At 31.1% G+C, this 24,543-nt stretch overlaps 1 protein-coding gene across 1 annotated transcript; it reads right to left on the bottom strand.

Annotated features, from left to right (window-relative positions):
* Positions 1 to 843: 843 nt before the first annotated feature.
* LOC133192188 (uncharacterized) lies at positions 844 to 23,819 on the bottom strand. Its single transcript, XM_061328152.1, has 9 exons — positions 23,691 to 23,819; positions 11,149 to 11,187; positions 10,921 to 10,988; positions 10,543 to 10,584; positions 9,948 to 10,107; positions 2,528 to 2,760; positions 1,848 to 2,153; positions 1,336 to 1,398; positions 844 to 1,188 (listed from the first exon to the last, which is right to left on the bottom strand). The coding sequence occupies exons 3-9, from the start codon at positions 10,961 to 10,963 to the stop codon at positions 884 to 886; spliced, it is 1,152 nt and encodes a 383-aa protein (XP_061184136.1). The 5' UTR covers positions 10,964 to 10,988; positions 11,149 to 11,187; positions 23,691 to 23,819; the 3' UTR covers positions 844 to 883.
* Positions 23,820 to 24,543: the final 724 nt, after the last annotated feature.

The raw sequence follows: 24,543 nt of genomic DNA, 5'->3' as shown, positions 1-24,543 counted from the left end.
CTTGAATCCTCTTTTCCCAAGATTACTTTTAACAAAATTGGCTGAAATTGACCCAGTGGATTCTGGAAAAGAAGTTAAAATTTTGAAAAGTTTACAGACGACAGGCAGCCAGATGGATGGACACACGGACGCGCAACTCTTCAATCAGAAAAATTTATTTGAGCCTTTGTCTGGTTAGCTAAACACTAGGATCAGCACACACACTCCCTTAGTTATGCTTAAGAGAGAGGTTATAAAAATATTGTAAATTTTGATGAAACAAGTACCTCTTTATATGCTCCTGGTCTTTTTTCAATACATGCAAAATTTAAATATATTTAATTAAGGACAACTGATATAAAGAAGTTAAGTTGGGTTTTCTAAATTTTCCATTTTCAACTTTCAAGAAAATTTTAACAGAATCACATGTTTATAAATAATTTTAGTGATTGAAATTTTAAAAAAAATAAATAACCATTCCAAGTAGATATTCCAAACAAAATACATTATTTTTTAGAATATCGTTAAAAAAGTAATGAAAGGTTAGTGTGTTGTCGGGGCGGACCTGAGTATCCTTCAAATATATAGAATAATAATTTCTGTAATATAGCTAAAAAAAAAAATCTAAAAAGCAAAGAAGGAAGTGTTAAGAGAGAAAAAAAATCATTTAAAAATAAAAAAAAGAAAGCCAAATATTTTTTCAAGTAACCAGAAATCCAGAAAGTAAGAATGATTGATTGATAATAGGCGGTATTACGTCCCATTGGAAACTTTTTCAGCTCATATAGGAATGTCCAGAAAGTAAGAAAATAAGCACAAATCATTCTTGGTAATAACCTTTTAAGCTCAAATGGATTCATACCCTGTTTAGAATACTTTGACCCTTTATTCAGAGTCGTACAAGTCATCTCTTCGACAAATATTTGATCTGTTTTAAAATGAGTGGTATATCTGGAATGACAATAATTCCAATGACAGTCACTATCACTATGGCCCCAAAGCTTCCAATAGTCTGAGATGAGGCCCGGGGATCACTTGCCGAAATCTTCTTCCGGGCGTTTGAGGAAAGTTTCTTTTTATTGAGGATCAGCTCGTTTTTCACTTGTTGTATCCAGGCTTGAAGTTCGGCGTCTGTGTAGTTGGTAAAAGAACAGAGACAGCTGCAATTTGGAGCTAATGTCGTCGTTGGAAAATCGTAGTTATATGTGCCTATTGAAAAGAAAGAATGATGTTTTCACTATTTTTTCATATGTCATATGAAAGATGATTTTAAAAAGAATAACGAAGAACACAATGAAACAGTTTTAAAATGTCAATTTTGTCGTATTCTTTAATACATTGCATTCTTCCACTTACATCCTAGGTTATTCTCAGTGAAGTTTATGGAAGTTACAAAGGATGATCCGTTGTTTATAATAACTGTCAGAAAAGAAATATCATTTACTTAAATATATGTTACAACATATCCATTATGCAAAAATATACTATAAAAAAAACTATATAGTTTATCATAGATCTAGCAAAATCAACGTTTTTCTCCAATAATCACTAGTGTAATTTTCGATAGGGAGGTAGCCAGACTTTCAAGAGAAACAATTAACTAGTAAAATCAAATGAAATACTTTAAGAATCACTCATGAAGTGAACATATTTTATTGTTTTTATGTTGTCTACTGTTTTATTCATTGTTTTAACCTATATATCAATGTCGATTTTTTAATATTTTCAGTATCATCCATCTCATAAGATACAAATTTCGTGTATATTCACAGTAGAATCTTGGAAGTGTATATTATGTAATTATTTGATACGAAATGTTATTTATGGAATTTTCAGAAATGCAAAGACTATAAAATAGTCAAGTACACCTTCATCGCTTTGATTTAATCCCTTGACAAACACTGTGTAATTATCAGGCGCTGGAATCAAGTTAACCTGAACACTCATATTAACATGGAAATACTGTTTGAAATTGATCATGGCACCGGTACATTCGAAGTCTGTTTCGTTGATCTGAACAACTTCAACGGCGATACAAACACGTGCTTTCCTGAGGCACTGTTCTTCACAGTCGAGTGGAGTACTCATGTTAGTAAATACGTTAAAACTAACACTTTCATCCGTGATGTTTTTGTCTATTTGCATTCCTATATATGTTTCGTTTCCCGTGCTTTCTGGAAATAAAAAAATAAACAGGAAAAGGTTTATGCACACTGAATAAATATAAATTCACTCTGACTATGAAAAAGATACGAAAAATTAAAAATACAAGCTTCATATGTATAGCATATTTTAAATCAAGAATGTTTTAAATTGTTTAATTGCTTTATCTAAGCGTTACTCATAATAAAAAGCTGGTGCATTTATCCAAAAATGATTTTTAAATATACCTTTATAAAGTATACTAAGTTTAATTACTATGCCACAAAAGTTTATTAAGTAATGAAAGCTATCTTTGAGAAATTCATTTTTGTTTACTTTTTCGTGAAGAAACGACATAAATTCTCGAGAAAGTTTTCTTATTTATTGAATTGTACGTCTCTCTCACCTATATTGTGTCCCTTGTGACAAAGAAATGGAAGCTTCGTTGAACAATTAACAGGCTCCCATATGTATTGACTCAATGGGTCCATGATAATTTTAGCACATCTCTCAGTTGGAGACTCTGTTAATGAGACGCCATCATTTCTTCTGTAAACGGTACATCTACTGACGTCATACCATTTATAGGTGGCGTCATAGGGGTAGTAAAGAGGAAAAACTAAGGGCTTACTCTCAGGCCTGTAGAATATACAATATAGATTATTTATTTCAATATCACCAGTGTGTTATCCCCTCATAAAGAAAGTTGGAGGGGATATAGCAATGCGCTAGTAAGTGTATGAGTGAGCGAATTCGTTAGTTCTTGCGTAAATTTACATCCAGTTTAATGTCATTTGCTGTATTGCGAGAGGATTCTTCGTATTGCGGTGCCCTTGTTTAAATATATTATCTTAATCTTAAGGCGAACTTGGAGGTCCATGTGTTTAGTGTTTTTATCTGTGTGTTCTATTGTAAGATGTCTGTCTACTGTCGTTAGCATTTAAACATTATAAGCTCTTACTATGGAATCCTTGGTGAATTACAACGGAACTAGCTTAACATCGATTTTGGGTTAAATATGAAAACTCCAAAAAAAAATTTTAGAAAATAAGAAAGCATGAAATTTTGCCAAAATCAGTAACATCAAAGCATATTACTTTCAACACTTTGTACAACCATTCCCCAAAATGATCTTTGACATCATGATCATAGACAACTGATTCTTCAATAAAAATGGAACTCACAATTTTTTGTCATTGCTGATCTACTTTGTTTAAAAACATTCTGATTCTACACACTAGCACTCTGACGTTGATATTAAAAATATTCTTGGGCTCCTCATTTACAAAAACTTGGCTGTTTGATATTATGAACAACTGCTTCTTCAATAAAAATGGAACTCATGCACCCGGTGAAACGTAAACGTTAACAATAACAGAGCTCGTGTCCTGTTTACAATGGGAAAAAGGCAAAGCAAGATAAGAATCCTAAAATAGTCTTTAAAAACATCTGAAGAACAAAAGGACTACAGTTTGTCAAATTAATATGGAAGCAGTATATTCACAGTTTAGGCTTTGCGTAGAATAAAACAGTTTCCTGGGTAAAGGGGATTCTAAATTGTTAAAATAAAGGGTCACTCCCCTCTCCCGCTTCAAAGGGGAGATAATCAAGAAACGGCACAAATAGGGTGGGTCATTAAAAAAAATCTTCTTCTTAAGAACTACCAGGCAAGAAAAGTTGAAACTTAGGTCGAAGCTTTTAGAAGTAGTGTAGATTCTAAATTGTTCAAATCATGGCCCCTGGGGGTAGGGAGGGGCCACAATAGGGGATCAAAGTTTTTTTTACATTTAAATATATAGGAAAAAAGCTGAAACCTATATGGAAGTTTCCTAAGGTAGTAGATTCTAAATCGTTGAGGTCATGGCCCCCGGGGGGAGGGTGGGGCCACATTAGAGAATCAAAGTTTGAAATAAATATGAAAAATCTTTAAAATTCTTCTTCTCAAGAACCATTTGGCCAGAAAGGCTGAAACTAATGTGGAAGCTTTCTAAGGTAGTGTAGATCCTAAATTGTTCAAAACATGTCCCCTGGGGATAAGGTGGGGTCACGATAGGGGATTAAAATTTAACATTGAAATATACAGGAAAAATCTTTTAAAATCTTCTTCTCAAGAACCATTGCACCAGAAAAAGTGAAACTTGCATAGAAGCTTCCTAAGGTAGTGTAGATTCTAAATTGTTCAAATCATGTCCTCTGGGAATAGGGTGGGGCCAAGATACGGTATCAAAATTTAACATTGAAATGTATAGGAAAAATCTACTTCTCAAGAACCATTGTGCTAGAAAAACTGAAACTTTGGAAGCTTCATAAGATAGTGTAGATTTGAAATTGTTCTGATCATGGCCCCCGGGGGTAGGGTGGAGCCACAATAGGGATTATATAGGGGAAAATTTTAAAATTCTTTTTCTCAAAAACAGCAAAAGCCATGGTGAATCATATTAATGTGGAAGCATCTTCTGGTGGTGTAGATCTTTGATTCATTTTGTTCAAATTACTGCCTCTGCGTAAATGGTGGGCTACAAAAGGCAATCAAAACTTTACACAGGAATACATGTATATTGATAAAAAAAAAACCTGATGCAGAACAGCAGGGACAAAGTGACTCAAGTGAGCTTTGTGGCCCATGGGCCTTTTGTTTTAACTTTAGTATCATCTTCAAAAAGAAAATACTTAGTACTACTCATGTCGTCCATAGTTTTGTTATTTTACACAATTTTACAATGTTAAAAAATGAGAGAAACATCACTGCATGTAATTTAGTATTACATGAAGTGATGTTTCTCTCAGTTTTTCTAACATTATGAAATTGTGAAACAAATTCTTATCAGTTTCAACATGCATATTTAAAATGTTGAAATCTTGCCGGACTACTAGCAACTTAAGACTACTTAGTTACATGTATACTGACTTAAATAATATTTCTTTTTTAAAATGATTTTATCTCCTCATGCAAAAAAAAAAAATGGAGAAAATCAGGCAAATCACGGGAGGGGCTTTCGGACATACCTTTCCAATCTGTAAACAACCTTTTGAGAAATCTTACAGACGGTCAGAAGTGCAAAGAAACAGTTACAAGAAAACAATCTCCTGTTAACTTCATTGATGGGTTTAAAAATTAAGACATATTTAAGAGTGTAAAGGTTTTTTGAAAGATTGATTGATTGATTGTATGTTGTTTAACGTCCCATTCGACAATTAATTTTTTACTCATATAGAGACGTCACCGTATGCTGGTGAAGGGCTTCAAAGTTAGACCTATACTCGGCACTCAGGGCCATTGAACAGTGAGTGTTCTTTATCCTGCCAACGCCTACCGTGACACGGGACCTCGTTTTTAAGGTCTCATCCGAAAGACCCGTGACTATCACTTTTAGTACCGGGCGCTTGGCGAAGGAACAGTCACTACCTTTGTTTACGTCGTAGTTTTGACGCAGAGAATCGAGCTCACGAAGAGAGCGCCCTAGCACTAGACGTTTTTTGAAAAAAGAATCATTGTAATGCCTGGTTATTGCCTACATTCTAATCATCGATTACTTAACACCACTGTAGACGGTTTTTTTTAAAATGATTGCGCCCATGGGAAAAGGGCCCTTATGGCAATTTTTACACATTTTAAGTTTTTCATGGATATTAATAGAGCAAATTTAGAAGTTGCCAAATCTGAATTTTTATGGCCCTACGTCAACTCTAAGTAGGTTTTTTCTTCATTTATATCAACGATACTTTAACAGGTAAACAATGACGTCATGTTACTTTCGCACCAACGTCAAAAGTTTTCAGAGTGAACATGACTTTCACTTTGCATTGTAATGTTTCTACGGTAATAAATGTATGTTACTGAGCATTTCCAGAAACATTTTTGAGTCATTGTCTCTTTTAATAGTTGTATAATATGATAATAAGTAGTTGTATTAACTACATTTATTATCCATCATGCAGTGGTGTATAGAATTATGAGTGTTCGTTTGTTTGTTTTACATTTCACTATGCTGGAATGTCAGGAAAACCCGAGAAGCAAGCGGCTTCTGTTTAATATCAATTTATTCTCTCAAAACCTAAGTATTTATCTCGTGTAATACATGTAATCGTTTGAGAAACCTGTAGCATTCATTCGAAAATCATCTCATTTTAAGCATGGCTCTCGATAGGACAATATGTCTTTTTTCCCCCTTTTTTTTTGGGGGGGGGGGGGGGGTTGAATCCAGTATAAACGATATCTCTTTCAAAATGTGAAGTTAAAAAATATTTCAAAAAAAATTCTCGGGAACAACAATAAAATAGATGGTGCTGGGTAGTGAATTTTTTTCCCCCTAAATATAATTAGACAGAAAATTTGTGAAATGTAGTGAGTTACCGTATATGCTTACAACAATTTAAGGACATTAAGTTGATACATTGCATGTTATTCAATATTCGTTAAAAAAAAATTTCAAACAAAAAATCAGAAGGACCTCTGCCCGCATGTGGTAACAAAACTTCTTTTTTTTTTAAATTGAAATGATACGCATTTTTTCAGTCACAGCAAGGAAAATTTTTGAATAATTAATTTTAAGTAAGCAGGTTGATAAATTATAAACAAATGGATGAATTATAATTCACATGCATTTAAAATGAAAGGAACAGATCCAGGATGACCAGTGGTTGGATTGTGGGGAGGGGGGGGGGTGTTAAAAGTTAAATGACAGAAACATGCAATACATGTACTTGTAGTTAACATGAGTTTAATAGCATACGAGGGTTGTCGTATTTTTAAAATCTTCATACATTTTAGGTGTGCAGGGGGGATGCCTTCCCACCACCAACCCCATAACCCCCAAATACGTCATTTGGTTAGGTTTGAAATAATATTGAAATAATTCCTCAATTTATTTTTGCACCTTGAACTCTCTCCTTACGTACATGTATATGAGCAGGGTCATTTTCAAAACAAACAGCGATCATAAGCTCCACATGCCTGGAACTGGAAACTTAACTGCTATCAAATCTAGTTAATCATGAGAAAAATTGCGTCCTAGAATAACGATTTTGTTTAATTTTGTAAAATTAAATGGTTTTAGAAGAACATGTATACACTGGGTATTAATAGATATCGGGTATTTTATTGTCATTTAACAAATTTTATCAGAACTTTGAATGAAATCAATATGTCATTTTTTTTATATTAATATCAAATAGATTTTTCTAAGAAATAAATAATAAATAATTTATATATATATTGTCATTATGAATCAATGACATGCAGATTAATTAATAGAATTTTTTCGGCTGGGGGGGGGGGGGTAAAAATTAATTGAAAGTTTTATATATCCAGTCAGTTAAATGCGACTGGTTCATAATATTCCTTGACTGGCTGAGTTTTTAAATGACAAATTTTATACGATGTGGCACACATTTAGGTACATGTAAATATTGTTATGTGATGGTGTATGTAGAATCCCCCCTCCCCATTTCTCGCGGCTTCTTTATCGTTTGAAATTCTAATGTTATTGTTTTCAAATGTTATTGTATATGAAGTTTTACAATATAAAAATTCCATTCTGGCCCCATGCCAGAGACTTGGATATGCTTATCCTTGTAAAGCTTTACAGATACACTGTAAAGTAGTTAGGTCCCGGTAATATAAAATGACCCTGGCCCTCTTCCCCGGTCTCCTGCACTGCCACAAAAATTAAAAACTTGCAAACATAGTCTTTTGTGCAGTGCATGTTTAAATACAATTTGATCTAAACAAGATTTATTTCAATAAATCCAAATAACATAATCAGCCCGTTTACATAATTCAACGGCAAGTTAAGCTATATCATACTAAACTGATAACTGAGATTATTATTTCAATAAGAAAACGGGTTTTAGATTGATAATAGAACTGTAATGACATACAATGCTGAGATTCTATGAAAGACAAGCATTATATATATTTGACTTTTAAGCGACTAAAAACTGCAGATAAAGCTAAAACCTTTGAACTTTTTTATGCACAACACGAGTACCAAAATGTTATATTTTCGAGTTACTGAAAATAAATAGACAGCAAAAGAGAAAAAAAAAGATAGAGATTTCTTTTCATAATACGATATTGTTGTGTTTTTGAAAATTCGCCTTTTCATTAAAGTTTCACATTTCACATTGTATTAATAAACTGGATTTAAGGACATATGCAACGTACTTTACCTACTGATAATTTTTCAAGATATACTTAATTTAAGATCATAGTGCTATCAGATGTTCGTAGACAAAAAATCAGCATGCATTACAAGGGGTTTTGAAAAGATATCAATTTTTTAAAATAGTTGTAAAATTCAAAGAAAAATATACAAAAATTACTAAACATATATTCTAGATGTTTTGTTTATCCAAACTTGTTTTAGAAGTGTAAAACAGCATATATATACATTAAAATGTAGCACACAGTTCCTTTAATTTTTGGAACTCTTCGACTCCAGGGAAAAAGACAATAAAGTACAAACTACGTTGCATATGTCCTTAATGTAACATCTCTCTCTCCTTCTCTCACACACACATCAGGTATACATACATGTAAACTTTTTTTAAGCTAGAACAATTAGAACAATTTTATTTCATTTGGTAATTTTTGTTTGTTTTCAAGTACTTACATCGGAAGTGGCAACAACAAAAATAAGATGAAACAATCTTTTTTTAAATTTCATTTTATTTTATTTAACTTTATGATCATTATTACTGAAAAAAAATTAAAATTCAAGCTATTCTAAAAAATGATTTCATGTTAAAACAAATAGATGCACATGTAACAGATTTAAAAAATAAATGAAAGTCTGGTTCAATGTAGCAATGCATATCTATTTCTTATTCTACATTTTTGTTCTCTTTCACTTTGACAGAAGCTAGTTCCATGAGCTTTCAAAAATACTTTTAAAGAAAATATAAATATAATACTTACAATTAAAACGTTTTTTTAACTGATGATAAGTAGATTTTTAAAAATATTTTTTATACTACGGGAGCAAATTTTTATGAGTATGTTGATTTTGAATGATGTTAAAAAAAAAGAAGAGAAAGTCCCTCTCTGGTACCTCTCTAGTCGCTTGTCAGAGTTACCTCTCTTGTTTTTATTTATAGTTCTTAAAAATAATATCACGTCTGTCATTCGTTCGTACTTTTGCTAGATTTGTGAAAACTTACAAGAATACTTTTCTTTTCTGTTGGAAGAAGTGTGATCAGTTTCAAGTTTTTGGCAATTAAAGCATTTTACAACAAAAATTTACGCACGATGTAGCGGATGTACCAATCCAATGCTTCAATGTTTACATGATCGATGTGTTGAGAATGGTGGGGCGGATCTTATACAGGAAAACGATTTCCTCTGCAATATTTTGATAATATACCCGTGTCTAACAAATAACTTCAGTTTGTCTATATATCAAAATCGCATTCGTTCATCCATATTCAATTATCCTGAAAATCACCTTGTCTGAAGCTTCTATACATGTATAGGAAATACAATGTACGTACATAGCCCAGATCAGAGACGTATAAAGCTACAATAACATGTAGTAAAGAAATGGGTATCGAATAAAATTCTAAATATTTTAATTAATATCAGTAGACTACAAAATCAAGACGTGAATTAAAGATATAAATGAAAATAAATAATTATTTCAATGTTGAGAACAACGACAAAAGTGAGCTAGACGTGTCAAAACGTAAAACACGTGGATAAAAAAATCTGCGTCGACGCTCACCGTCTGCAACGTCATATCTTTATGACGTTATTTCTCTGTTTTAGCAAAATTGCCATAAGGCCCTTTTGTCATGGGCGCAATCAAATATGAATTGATGTTACATACCATCCATATTCCAGTAATTTCGCTCGAACATACATAAAGGTAACTGGACTGGTGCTAGCCTTTCCCATTCCAACAGTTTGACAATGAGCAAGGGACTCAGGTAAATTGGCCTGAGCATCAAAAACTTCATATGTTAACTTTTTGATGTTTCCAAAGTAACCTGAAATACAATATATATTTTTTAGAATTAATCTTGTCTGACCAGTTCTATAATATAAAAATAACTCGTGTTGAAGAAAGAGACTGTAAATTGTGACAAGAAACATTTAGATTAATGATTTTGAAATCTGGAACTACTAGTATGTGTTGATAATTTCTTATTTTGTATTTAATAGTAGATAATATCTGAAGTTCTATTTCAATATAATGCACAAATGTTATTTTGTTACGCTTTTGTGTTCTTTTCTGTTTCAATACTTATTTTTCCCAATTTCTAGTTTTTGTTGGGTTTTTTTAAAATTACATAATATGTATTTAATAAATAACTTAATTTCACAAGTTAATTGGATATTTACAATTTAAACTGGTCTTAAGCAATTATGCTGTAGTACTCCTATTCCTAGATAAAATAAATACTTTACAAGAGATTGTTTACCTTCGACTGTGATTGTCTGCATTAAACACTCCGGGATATAACCTATTATGAGAAAATTTTAAATGATATACATTTATCACATTGTTATGCATAGTCTTATACATATACATGCTCGCAATTTCATCTGGTAACATTCTGTGTTTCATCCCTAAGATGTATATACCTGTATTGTTACAGTAAATTTTGAAGATAAGTATTATATTTCAATTGTTGTTTCATATCCTTTAATGAGAGAGAACATAAAAGCAGTCTCCATTGAATTGATCAGAAAATGCTTTCATCAGACTTCCAGATATTAGCAAAGATAAAATTTACATGAAAATTGTTATTCTTAGAATATGATCATGTGATATTTGAAGAAAAATAGTCAGTACTCACACAGGGTGATGAGGCACAAAATAAAAACTGGAGCTTTAACCATGCCTCTAGTGTATCTACTGGATTATCTGAAATTATTTTATTTCATTAAATTTTAATAAGCTTATACATTTAAATGCGGATCGAAGAATCTTAAACATGCAATTCCACAGAAATATTTTTTCATTTACTTATATTGTGTTTTTTTTTTTAAATCATGTTCAACGAGTCAAAACGTTTCGAGCCTACCTGAGTATTATATTTATCCATATATGGTTTACTGTGAACCTAAAAAAATATAGAGATCACTTCATTTGTATGCTAGTAAATTTCTATCATCTTGGTTTCAGGTTAAAAAAAAAACTAGTGTCAGAAGTGTTTTCTATACTTTAAAAACGTTTTCAGATCTAATTTTGAGGAGATATTAACTGAAAAATGACATGATCCAAGATAAAACACATTATCATGCTTTTGTGCAATTATAAAAAAAAATAACAGTGCATCTTACATATATGGTTGAAGAAAATTATATTAAAATATATTAATTATGATACTATTCAAACCTTTTATATTTACTTTTTTCTTTAAAAAACATAAATAAATAAATTTTATTAGTTTTGTAAAATATGAAAAACACTCTAAAGGTTCTCTCGTTGAAACAGCTTATCTGTGCTCAAGAATAATAAGCAAATCGATTAGACAAATGTAGGGATTGTGTCATAATTTACAATTTAATGTACTGTATTATCTTGCATGTATTGATAAATGAAGCATTAAATTCTTTTTCAAGTACATGTAATTACAGTATATGCTTTTTCCAAGAACTCAGCTGTGATTTTATATTTACGCTCAATTCTTTTTAAAAAAGAAGGAATATTGAAGAACCACATATTCTAATGATTACGAGCATAGTTCTAAAATGGTTCAGAATATCATTTTCTGTGAAAATATGATGTATTGCATTTTGTTTCACGTCCTATTTAAGATTTTTCCCCTCATATAGAGACGCCATCACATACCGATGAAGGGCTTTAAATTTAGACCTTTACTCGGCACTCGGGGCCATTGGGCAGTGAGAGTTCTTTATCGAGCCAACGCCTACCGTGACACAGAACCTCAATTTTTAAGGTCTCATCCGAATGACTCGTGATTTTTACTTCTAATGCCGAGCGCTGGGCGAAGGAACGGTCACCAATTATGTTTATGTCTTAGATCTGACGCAAGAGAAAGAGAATCGAACCCGGGCCTCCCTATCACGAAGCGAACGCCGTACCACTAGGCTACCTTAACCGTGAGCATAATTGGAACAATAACATATAGTCTGAACAAACATTGACAATTCCGTTTTTATTTAATCGTTTAATTTTTTTTTTTCCAAATATTATTTTCAATAAATTCATTCATTAATTTGTTTGTTTATTGAGAGCTTAATTTTGTTAACTTTAATTCAGTGCAAATGGAAACTTTAAGAACGGGATTATTTTGAATAATCCCAAACTAAGGACACGTCATAAAATCAATCTTTCAAAAAACCTTTACACGTCATAAAACTTTCATTTCCGACTTAAAATGCATGTGATGCAAAAGCATAGGTAAAGAAAGTGCCACCACGACCACCCAATCCTTGTCATGATGCTCTTTGTGGCAAATATGCAAATTTTACTGATAAATTTATTAACACACTTACTAATAGTCTTTCGATATGTATATACTAGTATATTCTCTACTTATCATGCTTATAGTGTTATCAATTGCTTCACCATTATTTCCATGCCCATTCAAATCAAATCAATTTTTTTTTCATTATTTTCATGTATATGTTAAAACATTGACGTTCTAGAAATTATCATTTTGTTTTTTTTTTAATCAGTTATTACAACTTATTTCGTTTTTATCACTTAAACCAAGTTTTGATTGTGTAATTCACTAACGACGTTTAATACTACTAATCAAACGATTGTTTGTTGTCAGTTTCATTAAAAATTTCCAGTAAATTTAGATCCGCCAACCGTAACCACCACCTTACTCTCTCTTTTGCTATTTGACGGCTGCTTATCGAAAACGAAAGTAGACTTTTTATTAACTACACGAGTGAAATCTAAATATAGTTTACAGACATTATTTCATTCCTAGCGTAATATAAGAGTAATAAATATGAACGCTAGTGCATGCGTTTCGGGATTTATACGCAAAATTTATTAATTTATATAAGTATAGATTATATCTAAAAAATCTATTTCAAATATTTCATCACCAACACCTATATTTTTATTGTATTAAAGAAAAAGTTATCGCTGTAAATTATATCACTTTAAAAGAATGTCATGATGTTCGAAATATCGACATGATGCATCAATTTTATAGAATTCTTGTTAATTAAATAAAAACGAACTTAGTTAATCTTGTAAGTACAATTCTTATAATTCAATAGATTTGTGAGCAAAAATACGTCTATTTTGAAATATATGTATTGAAATGAATGTTATGTCTTATTCATCAAGCAGACTCTTTTTTCCTTGCACTCTTATTTGCAAGTCGACTACAGAGAAATTGAATAATACAGTAACTTTCATCACGGGCAACTTGTAATTCAGCTTTAGAAATCAATGACATTTTCCTCATTGCAACATATTTAATTGTTATTTTATTCTTCTAAGTATCATGCTTATTTATTCGGATTTATATAATTTGACAGTTTACAACTTTGTTGTTCACAGATCGAGTTTGATCTGCAAAATGAAATTATTAATTATATTTATCTTCTTATCACAAAATGATATTTTCAGTATCAAAAGGATGTGCAATTGTTATTTTCATTATCATTCAGCAAACAACCCGTCGTGCAAAATAGATATTTCGATTACCATCAGGCATTGGAACATCAAGATTTTCTAAAGCCTAGCACTTTAATGTGTTCCTAAATTATTTTCCAGATGAATAACATTGCACGTGGATGGTGACACATATTTGCAATAATATTACTACTTATAAGAGTACAGCAGACTGCGTCACTAGAATGGATTATATTTACTGATAATACTATTTACAAAATTCTGATCAATAAAGAGCAAAATATTGAAATACAAAGCATTATCTATCCTTATTTGCTTGATTATTTGGTCTGTAAGCCAAATTTACCTGAATCAAAGAAAATCAATCTAATCTGACTATAGATTGGCATTCATGTTTCAGAACGGATACACCGACAGAAGGATAAATTGACATTGAGTATAAAACCCAGAGAAACAAAGGGAAGGGTTGTCGGTTATATCATACGTATACCAAATTGTAGTTGGTATCGTTGTATTGTGAATTTCTCTGTTCTTTCTATATTAATATCTTTTCACTTAGGGCAGCTATGTTATTTTTGGAGTTTATTTTAAATGCACTTTAAACAAATAAGAATATCAATGAATATCGGTAACGACCCTCTAATAAAACTTTTGTTCAGATGGCTATATCTCATTTTCAATGACAGTGTAGTGTGAGACGGAATTTAATCGAAAGTTACTTTTTAACTTGCCTAGTTGGCCGATCGGTCTAGCACGCTGTCCCTGCACTGATAGGAAACAAGTTCAGCAGGTCAAGAGTTTAACACCGGATACAACTATTCCCCACGATAAATTAAAGACCAGTCTTTTTGATATCATAGACAACTTCTTCTTCAATAAAAATTGAACACGTAAATTTGCATACCTTGTCACTGGTCATCTGCAAACTTATCTCGTTAAAAAATATTCTGACTCCACACACAAGTACTCCGATGTTGATATTGAAAAGATGCTTGGGTTTCTCGTTGACAATATCTATGTAATCTTTGGAGTCCAGATCTTCCAACAATCTGTTGAAATTCTCATGGGTACTCATTGTGCCCCTTTATTTTGTGTTCTTATATAGCAGAATTTATTCAAAAACTTCGGTCGCCCGCGTGGCGCAGGGGTTAGAGAGTCTGCTCTAGAGTCGCAAAGTAAGGAGTTGATCCTTACGTCTCGGGTTCGAATCCCAGTGTGGGACGTGGAGACCGGTCCTTCGGATGAGACGTATAAACCGAGGTCCCGTGTCGCAGTAGGTGTTGGCACGAAAAAGATCCCTCACTGCTCGATGGCCCTAAGAGCCGAGTATAGGACAAAATTTGCAGCTCTCCATCGGTAAGTGGTGGCGTCTCCATATCATGAGTGAAAAATTCTCGAGAGGTACGTTAAACAACAAAAAAACAAACAAAAACTTAGACATGATCCATGTCGAAATTTGAAACAATTTGAAATTGTTAGGCCATTATTTGGACACTGAATTATATCTACGGATTTTTCCGTGTACCCATTCATGACAAGGGGCACACAGGGGTGTGACTGGTCGACAGGGTATGCTCACGCCTCCATGACACCTGACTCTGACCCAACTCCCTTTGGTTTCAGAGGCCCGTTTTTGCTCTTCTCACAGTATCCATTGTTCAGTTGGACTTTTGAGCATGAATACTGTTCGTTATCTTCATATTTCATTCCATTAGTTACAGAACCTAAATTTTAAATATATAAAATAGAAATGTACATTGCGTATTAAGCATTATTGATACGTTTTTAATGTGTCTCTCAATTTATTTCCTTCTGATATTTGATAAGATAGTCCTGTTAATTTTTTATATTTGCTTGTGAATTTTTTCTTCATTTTTATACAATTTTTAAATGCTCTTCACAAAAAGAAGTTTGCGAAAATAAATAACGACATTAATAAAAGTAAAAGAATTATCAGAAAATAAGGGCTTAATTCAACACTTAATTCAGCATTATAATCTGCATTCGATTATAAAACAAATCTTCAGTATGCTCTACCATTAAACATTCATAAGTATGAAAGAACTCATTTAAAATAGCTAACTACCATATCTTAAGAATACTCACATCTATCTTTCACTTTCTAATTACAAATTGTCAAATCCAGCACAAATAAGAAAGATAGAATGTTAATCTGAGACTATTTCTTCTAAATTAAGGATTACTTTTTCCCGTCACACACTTTTATCATTCATTTTGGTTTGTGAGCATAATATTCAAATTGGGTGCACATTACCCGTGTGATTTTTTTTTATGTATATTTTTGCTCTATGGCACGATTTAAAGGCAATGTTTAATTGTCAGTGTTTATCTTGCTTTCAAAGCTACTTTCGTGACAATGAGAGACTTGCATCAGAGGAAGTTAATGATTGCTCTTTGCTAAAATTAATTTTATCATTAAAAGGTATAGATTTTATTTAGCACCATCATGTAGTTACTATAGCTTTTTAAATGTATTTTTCTGCATTGAATTTTTAATTAATGTTATGGATTCTTTCTTTCAAAAAGCTAGATGAATTAGCAAACAGTATATTGCTTTAAATATGTTAATCCTCAATTAGATAATAGATCTATCTATTTGAAAAAACTCTCTGAAAAACTAAAAAGTCACGTATTGAAGGTCATAATTTAGCACGTTTCTACACATCTGTTGGAAAGTTCAATTTCGACTCGCAAATTCCATGATCCGTGATTTGTAAATCCGTTTTCTTCAGCTCATAAAAGCAAAAAGTAATAAATTGGTCCAAAAATTTAATTTTCAAAACTGTATCTTATAATGTCATCAAGAATGTTATTTCCAGATTATTATTTTTAGATTAATTTATGAAATGTTTCAACATTTCATAATCATTCTGTCAACATCTAAGAATTTTTTCTACATCTAATGGGAGGATCCCCAAATCAACCTGATATCGTTGATTCCAAATCTACTTGATTACAGACCAAAATCAGTAGTGTCATGATGAAGAAACTATCTTTTAAAATTCTCATGGTGCGTTGATTAACACATGCTAGTATTGCTTTAGATTTCCCGTTTTGTATGGCAGGCCTATAAAAACGCAAGCGACAATCAAACCAATGGCTAATTTTCTAAGCATAAATACTTCGCACCACTCTTTTCGGGAACTAAAGAATAATAATAAAAAAAAATAATAGCGATTCGAGAAAGTTCTTTCTCTCTTTATGTTTCCATCTATCCTGTTACATTTTTTGTGATGTCTGTTGTGAACGATAATTACCACTATTTAATAACAGAAAAAAACGGGTGTTAAAAATGTTTTATAATTTTTTCAAGACAAGACGTTGAGAAAAACCAAACAAAAGGCTACATTTAGTAGATATTCACATTTTGTCTTTTTTCAATAGTTATATATGAAATAGATTTTTTGGGGTAGATAATACTTTGGATTCTTGAATAAATTTCTCTTTATATTATTCTTTTTTCTTTATCTATAGCAACATCCAAAGTTCCGATGAATGAAGAGTCTCCTATTCATATGCTAAAATTAATACAGAGCATTTTCTAAAAATTCATATTTTTGTGCCTGCTCAGAACTTCATTCCAAAATGCGTGGTTATTCAAATGAAAAAAACAGGGATAACAGCAAAAATATTTTATTACTTATATTACTTAACTCTATACAGCTTTTTATAATATGACATTCAAGATACGTATTTTGTTGGATTTTTCCATCGCAGAAATACAGATGAAAAATTACCGGCGTTCAACAAAAACAATCAATCAACATAAAGTATCAACATATCTATACTTTGTGTTCTAAAAAGGGCAACAACACTACACACAGAATATGAAAGGAATAAAACTTTGTGAAAAAAGAAGTTACTGAAAAATGCGGAGGATTACAAAATGTTTTGTAGATATTATCTTAACACTCTGGATTATACAAGGGACAGGTAAGTACCTTTATTTTCCTTTCCATCATATGCTATAAGAATTTCATTTTTTTTTTCAAATGGAATAAATAAAGATATTAGACTTAATTCTTCCCGATTAAATTGACCAAAACAATGAGAGAGTCAAGAGAGAATTTAGGAGTTGTTAAAAATGGGGAAATACCAATACCCTTAACATTAGACTGTGGAAAGGATGCTAGTAATTTGCTATCCATGAAAATAGAATAAAACTGACAAGTTTGATAAAACTTCATTGGTGAATTATTCAATCAAAACTTGATTTCAGTGATGTAAAAGAAATCAGTTATAATTTTAAAAAAAAATGTCAATCGTTTATTCAGTGACCGTCATATGGCATCGAACCCGATATTTTAACATATACAACATATACATGAATATTTTTTTAAATTGATGTGAATGGGAATGGAAATAATGGTGAAGCAATTGATAACACTATAAGTACTAAATATATTTATATATCGAAAGACTATAAGCAAGTTGTGCTGCTAAGGTCATCAGTAAAATGTACATATTCGCTACTGAGAGCGTCATGGCAACAAACTCGAAATATATATATCGTAATTAATAAACTTGCTTACATGTAAAGAGAAAATATCAATTGATGAAATATTGTTAAAATATATGAATTAAAAGTTTGCATTCAAAGTTTTCACATTTTACTGAAACTGTTAAAGATTTGTGCTTTAATCAATACAATGTCATTTCAGTGGGTTTTTTTTTTTCTGAATTCAGTATTTTGAACTAAATACTAGGCCTTAACATTATTCTGTGAAAAGCTAATTCTTACAAAAATATGCTGATAAATTTGTCAGTAGCATCATCTTCGTAGCCAAGGTTTGTGAACCGCACCGCTATTAATTTTTTTTTTTTTTTTTTTCTTTTTTTGAGAAGCGGTGCGGATCACAACCCCTTGGATAGCAAGATGCAGTAAAATGTGCATTTTAAAAATTCGCTTCTTTTATCCTCTATGGAATTGGAAACAGAGCATCCGAAGTACAATATGCATTTACAACAGGTATCAAAATAAAATAAAATAAAGTTGCTTACATGTAAAGATAAAATGTCTATAGCCAAAACTATTATTTCTACAAGTTTTTACAAAAAAGAAGAAGGGGTTTGGGGTGAATATATTGACTTCTGAGTTTTGCTCCTTAAGAAACTGTGGGATTTTGAACAAAGTATTTCTTCCTGCTATAAGACTGTAATTCACTGTCAGAAGCTATAAGATATATTATTGGAATTGTTCTGTTAGCAAGTGGTAAAATTTAATTCTCCGCACTTGCACAGTGAAATATATGTGAGCTGAGTCTGTGTTAACAATACCTGGTTTATTAACTACAAAATGTGGCACCATATACCATTTTCTTCTATAAGAATAACCTAACTTGAACTTATTTTTCTAATAAAGAATTGGAATATTGTGTTGTGTTGTCAATGAGGGAGGGGTGATACTCGGAAAAATTGTTTGATATGATGAGGATGAGCCTCAAAACGAAAAAAGGCATTCGTAAGATTGCGTAACAATTCTTCCTATAGTTTCACGGTCTTTTTTTTTTTGTTTGATATTACTCAGGTTGCAAACAGATTTGTGCAAACGTGTCTTTTTGTATATGCATCTCATTATTAATGAGCATATGGCACAAAAGATTGAAAATTTTTTACGTCATCTTAACCCATATTTTTGTTCTCATCATTCAAACCATATACATTAATGCATTTTCGATTCGTAAATTAAAATTTAAATGATTATAACGGATGTATAAGTTACCAAATTCTTGTGTGTTTGTTCACCTGAATACAAATTGATGATTTCCTGACAAATGGACAATATGTTCTGGAACATAATATCGATATATATTGACAAAATATTGTTTGTCATCTATACTTTTTAACCTTTTAGTTCCTGTACAAAATAATAAAACTGAAAAAATTGATTTGGCAAATGTCAATAACAACGAAAACTACAAGCACTGACGGAAATTTACAAATATCTGATGAAGTTTCCCTTTATCTCAAAAACTTGTTAACGATTCATAGCAGAGAGGTATAGGATAAAATTATTTTTGATCAAAATGTGTTATGAGGTTGAACTATCTATAGTGTATAGCTCTGCAAAAACACAGTCATGCGTGATGTAATGTCGTTTTAACATTATTTTAATGAAGACAACAGCCATCTCACAATTCCAAAAGAAAAGAAATCAATCTTTTCTTTTCTTTTTTTTTTGTTTTAGGTTTACATCTCACATTCATTTTTCTTTCTCCTTGTAAATTTTCAATACGATGAATTATCTCCATTCGGCTAGTAAGAACTTAATGACTTCTTTTTTTTTTCTTTTTATTAAGTAAATGCACACTTATTGTCATTTCTATCATTGAAAATACCGGTATGTGTAAAATAAAACGCATTTGATCTATAAACAATCTTTACACAAGATTTTAAACTTTTAATGTTCTAAGTAAGTTTATACAATATACTTTACCCAAACTTTTGATTCATTTTAGTAAGAGCTCTTTTGCAATCACCGTTATCAAAGTAACTGTCTTGCTGCAATGGGACAACAATCTTAGTCCAGGAGACAATGCCATGTGATAATCAGATGAAAATTTTTAACTTTTTGAAAAGAATCCGTTGATTCTTTTAAAATTAAGATTATCAAAATAAATCATGATAATTGTTTCAATGTCACTCGTCAGGGGGCTTGAAATTTACTCTTATTTGTGAGAATCTTTTTTTTTAATCTAATGTTACAAAAGAAATCGTGTCTCTCATTTGTTGAAATATTTTATCGACACATAGATTGATTACCTCTCATGTTCAGACAGGTAGTTTTCTAACATCTTTTTTTTTTAATTTCCATTCAGAGCTAAAACCGAGAGAACATTAGTAAGAGACAGATTAGGAAATAGGGTATTGTCACGAACTATTGCAAACATGCAGATATTATTTCATTTTTTATTTCCATTGGCTTTTTTCACATTTTTGATTGATTCATATTCATCACTCACTTTTTTTTTTTAGGAATCTTTAATCAAATATGTGTATTTTATAGACTGCATTTGTGGGTGTATATGATATGAGTGCATTTACCAGTCAATATTATAGCTTAAAAGATAATTAATTAAAACAAGAAATCAATTCCAACAACCACTTATGATGTTTAAAGTGACAAAGCTTTATTGACATTCTTAACAAGCAAAAAAGCTTTTGCAATTACATATTTACACATCATATCTGTTTATCTTATAAAAGCTTCCAAACGTAATTTCGTTTTCAGTACTAATGCAATTGATACAAGTAACGCAAGGGCACGGCACAATGATAAAATTCAGAATGGAATACAAAAAATATAGGCAAATCCAACTAAATATATTTTATAAATCTCAGGAACAGTTTGATCATCATACATCTATACTTGTATATTTTGGATGGGTGGTTTTATTCGATTCAAATTATTGAAAAGGGTTTTTTCAATTGTTTTTTTTTCAATTTTCTAATTATTTTAATTTTTAAATAATTTTCTAGGACGGGGGAATAATGGTACAATTCCTGACTTCATAATATAAATAAGGCTCTTTAAGGACCCTTATCTTCGGAAGGGAAAATTACTCAATTCTGAGAAAGATTTTTGTTGTCAATAACTATCGTCAGAAATACATTGTAAAAGATATATAGATATGCATTAAAAAATAATTTCGAATAACTTAAATTTTGCTGTTTCTTTTCTTTTCAGTAAGTTTTTTCGTTGATTTAAAACTTTAATCGAAAGAATGAAAACGTCAAGCAAATAGGTAATACAGGTTATTGCCAATATTGAATAGCAAATTCAACCGAAAGTAAAATATCTAGTAACTTTATGTATACTTTGATAGAGGAAAAAAATGGCCGGAAATTCCAAAAATAAAAAAATTGTAAGAAGTTGACAAACAGACAGACAGTACGAAGGACAGTTGAACAGAGAAGCAAAAAAACCAAATTTTTACCAGAAAGCTTTATTTAACGTGACCATCAAATAAGTAACTATGACTTTTAAATTTTACACTCAAAGACACAGTCCATTGTACTGTGTATAAATATATGTATACGTGAATGTCTTTATTAAATGCGATCAAACTTAATAACCCGTGGAACTTATTCAAAGAGAAGAGGCAAAAAGGATGTTTTAACGTGCTAAATATGTCATGTTCTTAAGAAGTACCTGTAATTAATAAAATTCCATTATACGCTGCATTTAGCATCATATTCACGATTCATTGTTTTCCTTCAGTTTGATGAAGTTAAAAGCTCTTACGCCATCATTCTGTCTGATCAGTGAAAAGGAAATTGAGTATATATACGTTCTGAAACAGTGCAACAGGAAGAAACATCTTTGTTTCAGCAACTGAGCCTGTAATTTAGTTCCATTAACAACCGTTAATTGCCCAGCACTAAATGCCGTCTCATCACGACACTTTTACGTGACTTCCTCAGTGATGTTTCCAGTCGGAACACATTGGCAGGTATTTCGGTTATCCAGGATGTATGCAAATCCACAATGACATACAATTAAGTATGTAAAGCATGAAAATTTCTCGAGTCATGGTATTGACGTAAAGGCATTTTATCGGAATCTCGGGTCTAATATTCAAAGACAATTTCCTTTTGCCTGAGGCTATCGCATGGGCTTCATAACTACAAAATCTTTTTTGTACTGAAGGCGTTCATTTTTTTTTTCACAAAAAGAAGAAACCTAGGCAAAGTTCAAGGATGTTTGCAAACAAAAACTCAATACACAATAAACACGAAGAAATATTTAAAATTATGTTAAATTGATGCGGAAAACTGTAGTCGTCCTGTATTTTTCAATTATTTGGGGGGGGGGGGGGGGTGTCGGTATGATGAGTTGTCAATCCAGTTTTTTGGTCATAAATATTCATGAAATCATTCTTTACTAACTTGGTCATTTTATGTATTTATGGATATAATTGTGAAAATGGGTAGGTAGTTTTCTTTGTAAAATCATCTTTTAACTTACACATCCTTCATTTTTAATAAAAGAAATTGGAAAATTAAACTATTTTACTAATTTGAATGTTAGTAAACTTCATTATCATTGCTTCGATGAAATTGAATTCATGTTTCCTAGATTAATTTCAATTAAAATTAGTTGGTAACATTATGTCCTTTTTAAAATCAAACGTTTTAAGCACTTCTAAGTACTATTAAATAGAATGCGTTTGCTACAAAGTATTCATTTAAATAATATTACATGAAGAGTGTTTCAACCCATGTTAAAACCTCTGTAGTCATTTTTTTCCCTTTGAACTTATTGTTAGCTATATGAAGCTATACATGTCTGTTAAATATCTCTGGATTTGGATTGCTTACGACTTCAGTCTTCAAATACATATGTAAACTTTTATTTCTATTAGAAACCATTGAAACAAAAAAGAGCTCAATCCTTTGCATTAAAATATTTCTTTTTCGATTGCTAGATTTATTTTTATTTTTTTTATTTTATTTTATTTAATTATTTTTATTTTTATTTATTTATTTATTTTTTGATATTGAAATTTTGAAAATGAGCATCCACACAACTTTTTCTTATATTAGTATACATTGTTTTCAGCAAAATAACATTTTTAAAAATATTTCTAAGTTGCATCTTTGTGAACAGTTTAACACTTTAAAACTCAATCAGATTCAATATCTGTAACTTATATATTTGTCTTATGCACTACATCTGGGAATGCATCATATTTCAAAAAAGCATGTCTGTATTTTTTTTAGTGAAATCACTTATTTTCGTGGGGGTCATTTCCATAAAAAAAATTGACTCCTCGAAAATAAGTAACTTAATTTACAATATAACCTTAAGCGTTCAGATGTACATAAAATCCATCTACTGATTCATATACAGGTGAAAAGACCAGGCTAATGTTCTATAAACATTTCTAAAATAATGAGACTAATAAAATATTGAAATATTTTAAAAATATTAATGACATATAAATTTTCAATATTGTCCATAACATTTATACAAACCTTACTGGATATTTCAGTCCCTAAGTCATAGCATAGTGCTGCTCCTAGACATTTCAATGTCCTCAATCACTGCATACCTTTAAGTGCCTTGAAACACAGCAAGTATTATGTCTGATCGAAAGCATCCAATGTCTGCAAATTATCTACAATCAATATGAACTAATTAGTAGGTCACTGGCCGTGGCCGTGTGCCTTACATTTGTCGTTTTAATTAAAAACAGAGTTTGCATGCAATTAAGCTAGTTTTAATGATATTTATTTTGGGATTTTTCAAACATAATAATATGTAAAAAGTAATTTAAATAACAAATAGTGATCAATCTCATAAATCGAGAAAAGAATACGAATCGTGAAAAACAGAGGTGGAATCAGGTGCCAAGTAGGAGTAAGAATCCCCTGTCGACCGGTCACACCCACCGTAAGGCCTCTGCACTAAACACGTAGACGGAGCAAAATTTGTATTTAAAAATAACAATGACCTATAATTTGGTTTGAAACATGTTATATAAAATACAACACAACGATAGGTTATATGCTGATTTTAAACGAGGTTCTGTATGCTTTGTCAAATACCTGTACTTTCCGCCAAACTGCAATTTCGTCCTATCTGTACAGTAGGACACAGTAAATCAGTTATATTTGCATGTTATTGAAGATATATAAAAATAATCTCTTACATATGATCAGATTTTTTCAAACAAATAATGATAAAAAGTGATTAATTTTAATCAAGTTTCCAGTTCAGTAGCATGTTTAAAATAACTTCTTAAGGAAGGTTTTTTTCATTGAAACTAGAAAATCATTCCTTTGTACTGATCATGGAAATTTCCTATACAGTAATCATTTGAATAAA

The sequence above is a fragment of the Saccostrea echinata genome, unplaced genomic scaffold (assembly GCF_033153115.1).
Source record: "Saccostrea echinata isolate AGI-Se365-2 ecotype Australia unplaced genomic scaffold, CSIRO_AGI_Sech_v1 ptg000025l, whole genome shotgun sequence".
In the NCBI taxonomy this organism is placed as follows: domain Eukaryota; kingdom Metazoa; phylum Mollusca; class Bivalvia; order Ostreida; family Ostreidae; genus Saccostrea; species Saccostrea echinata.
Note: the sequence above shows the minus strand (reverse complement) of the source record. Positions and strands in the feature narration are given on the sequence as shown.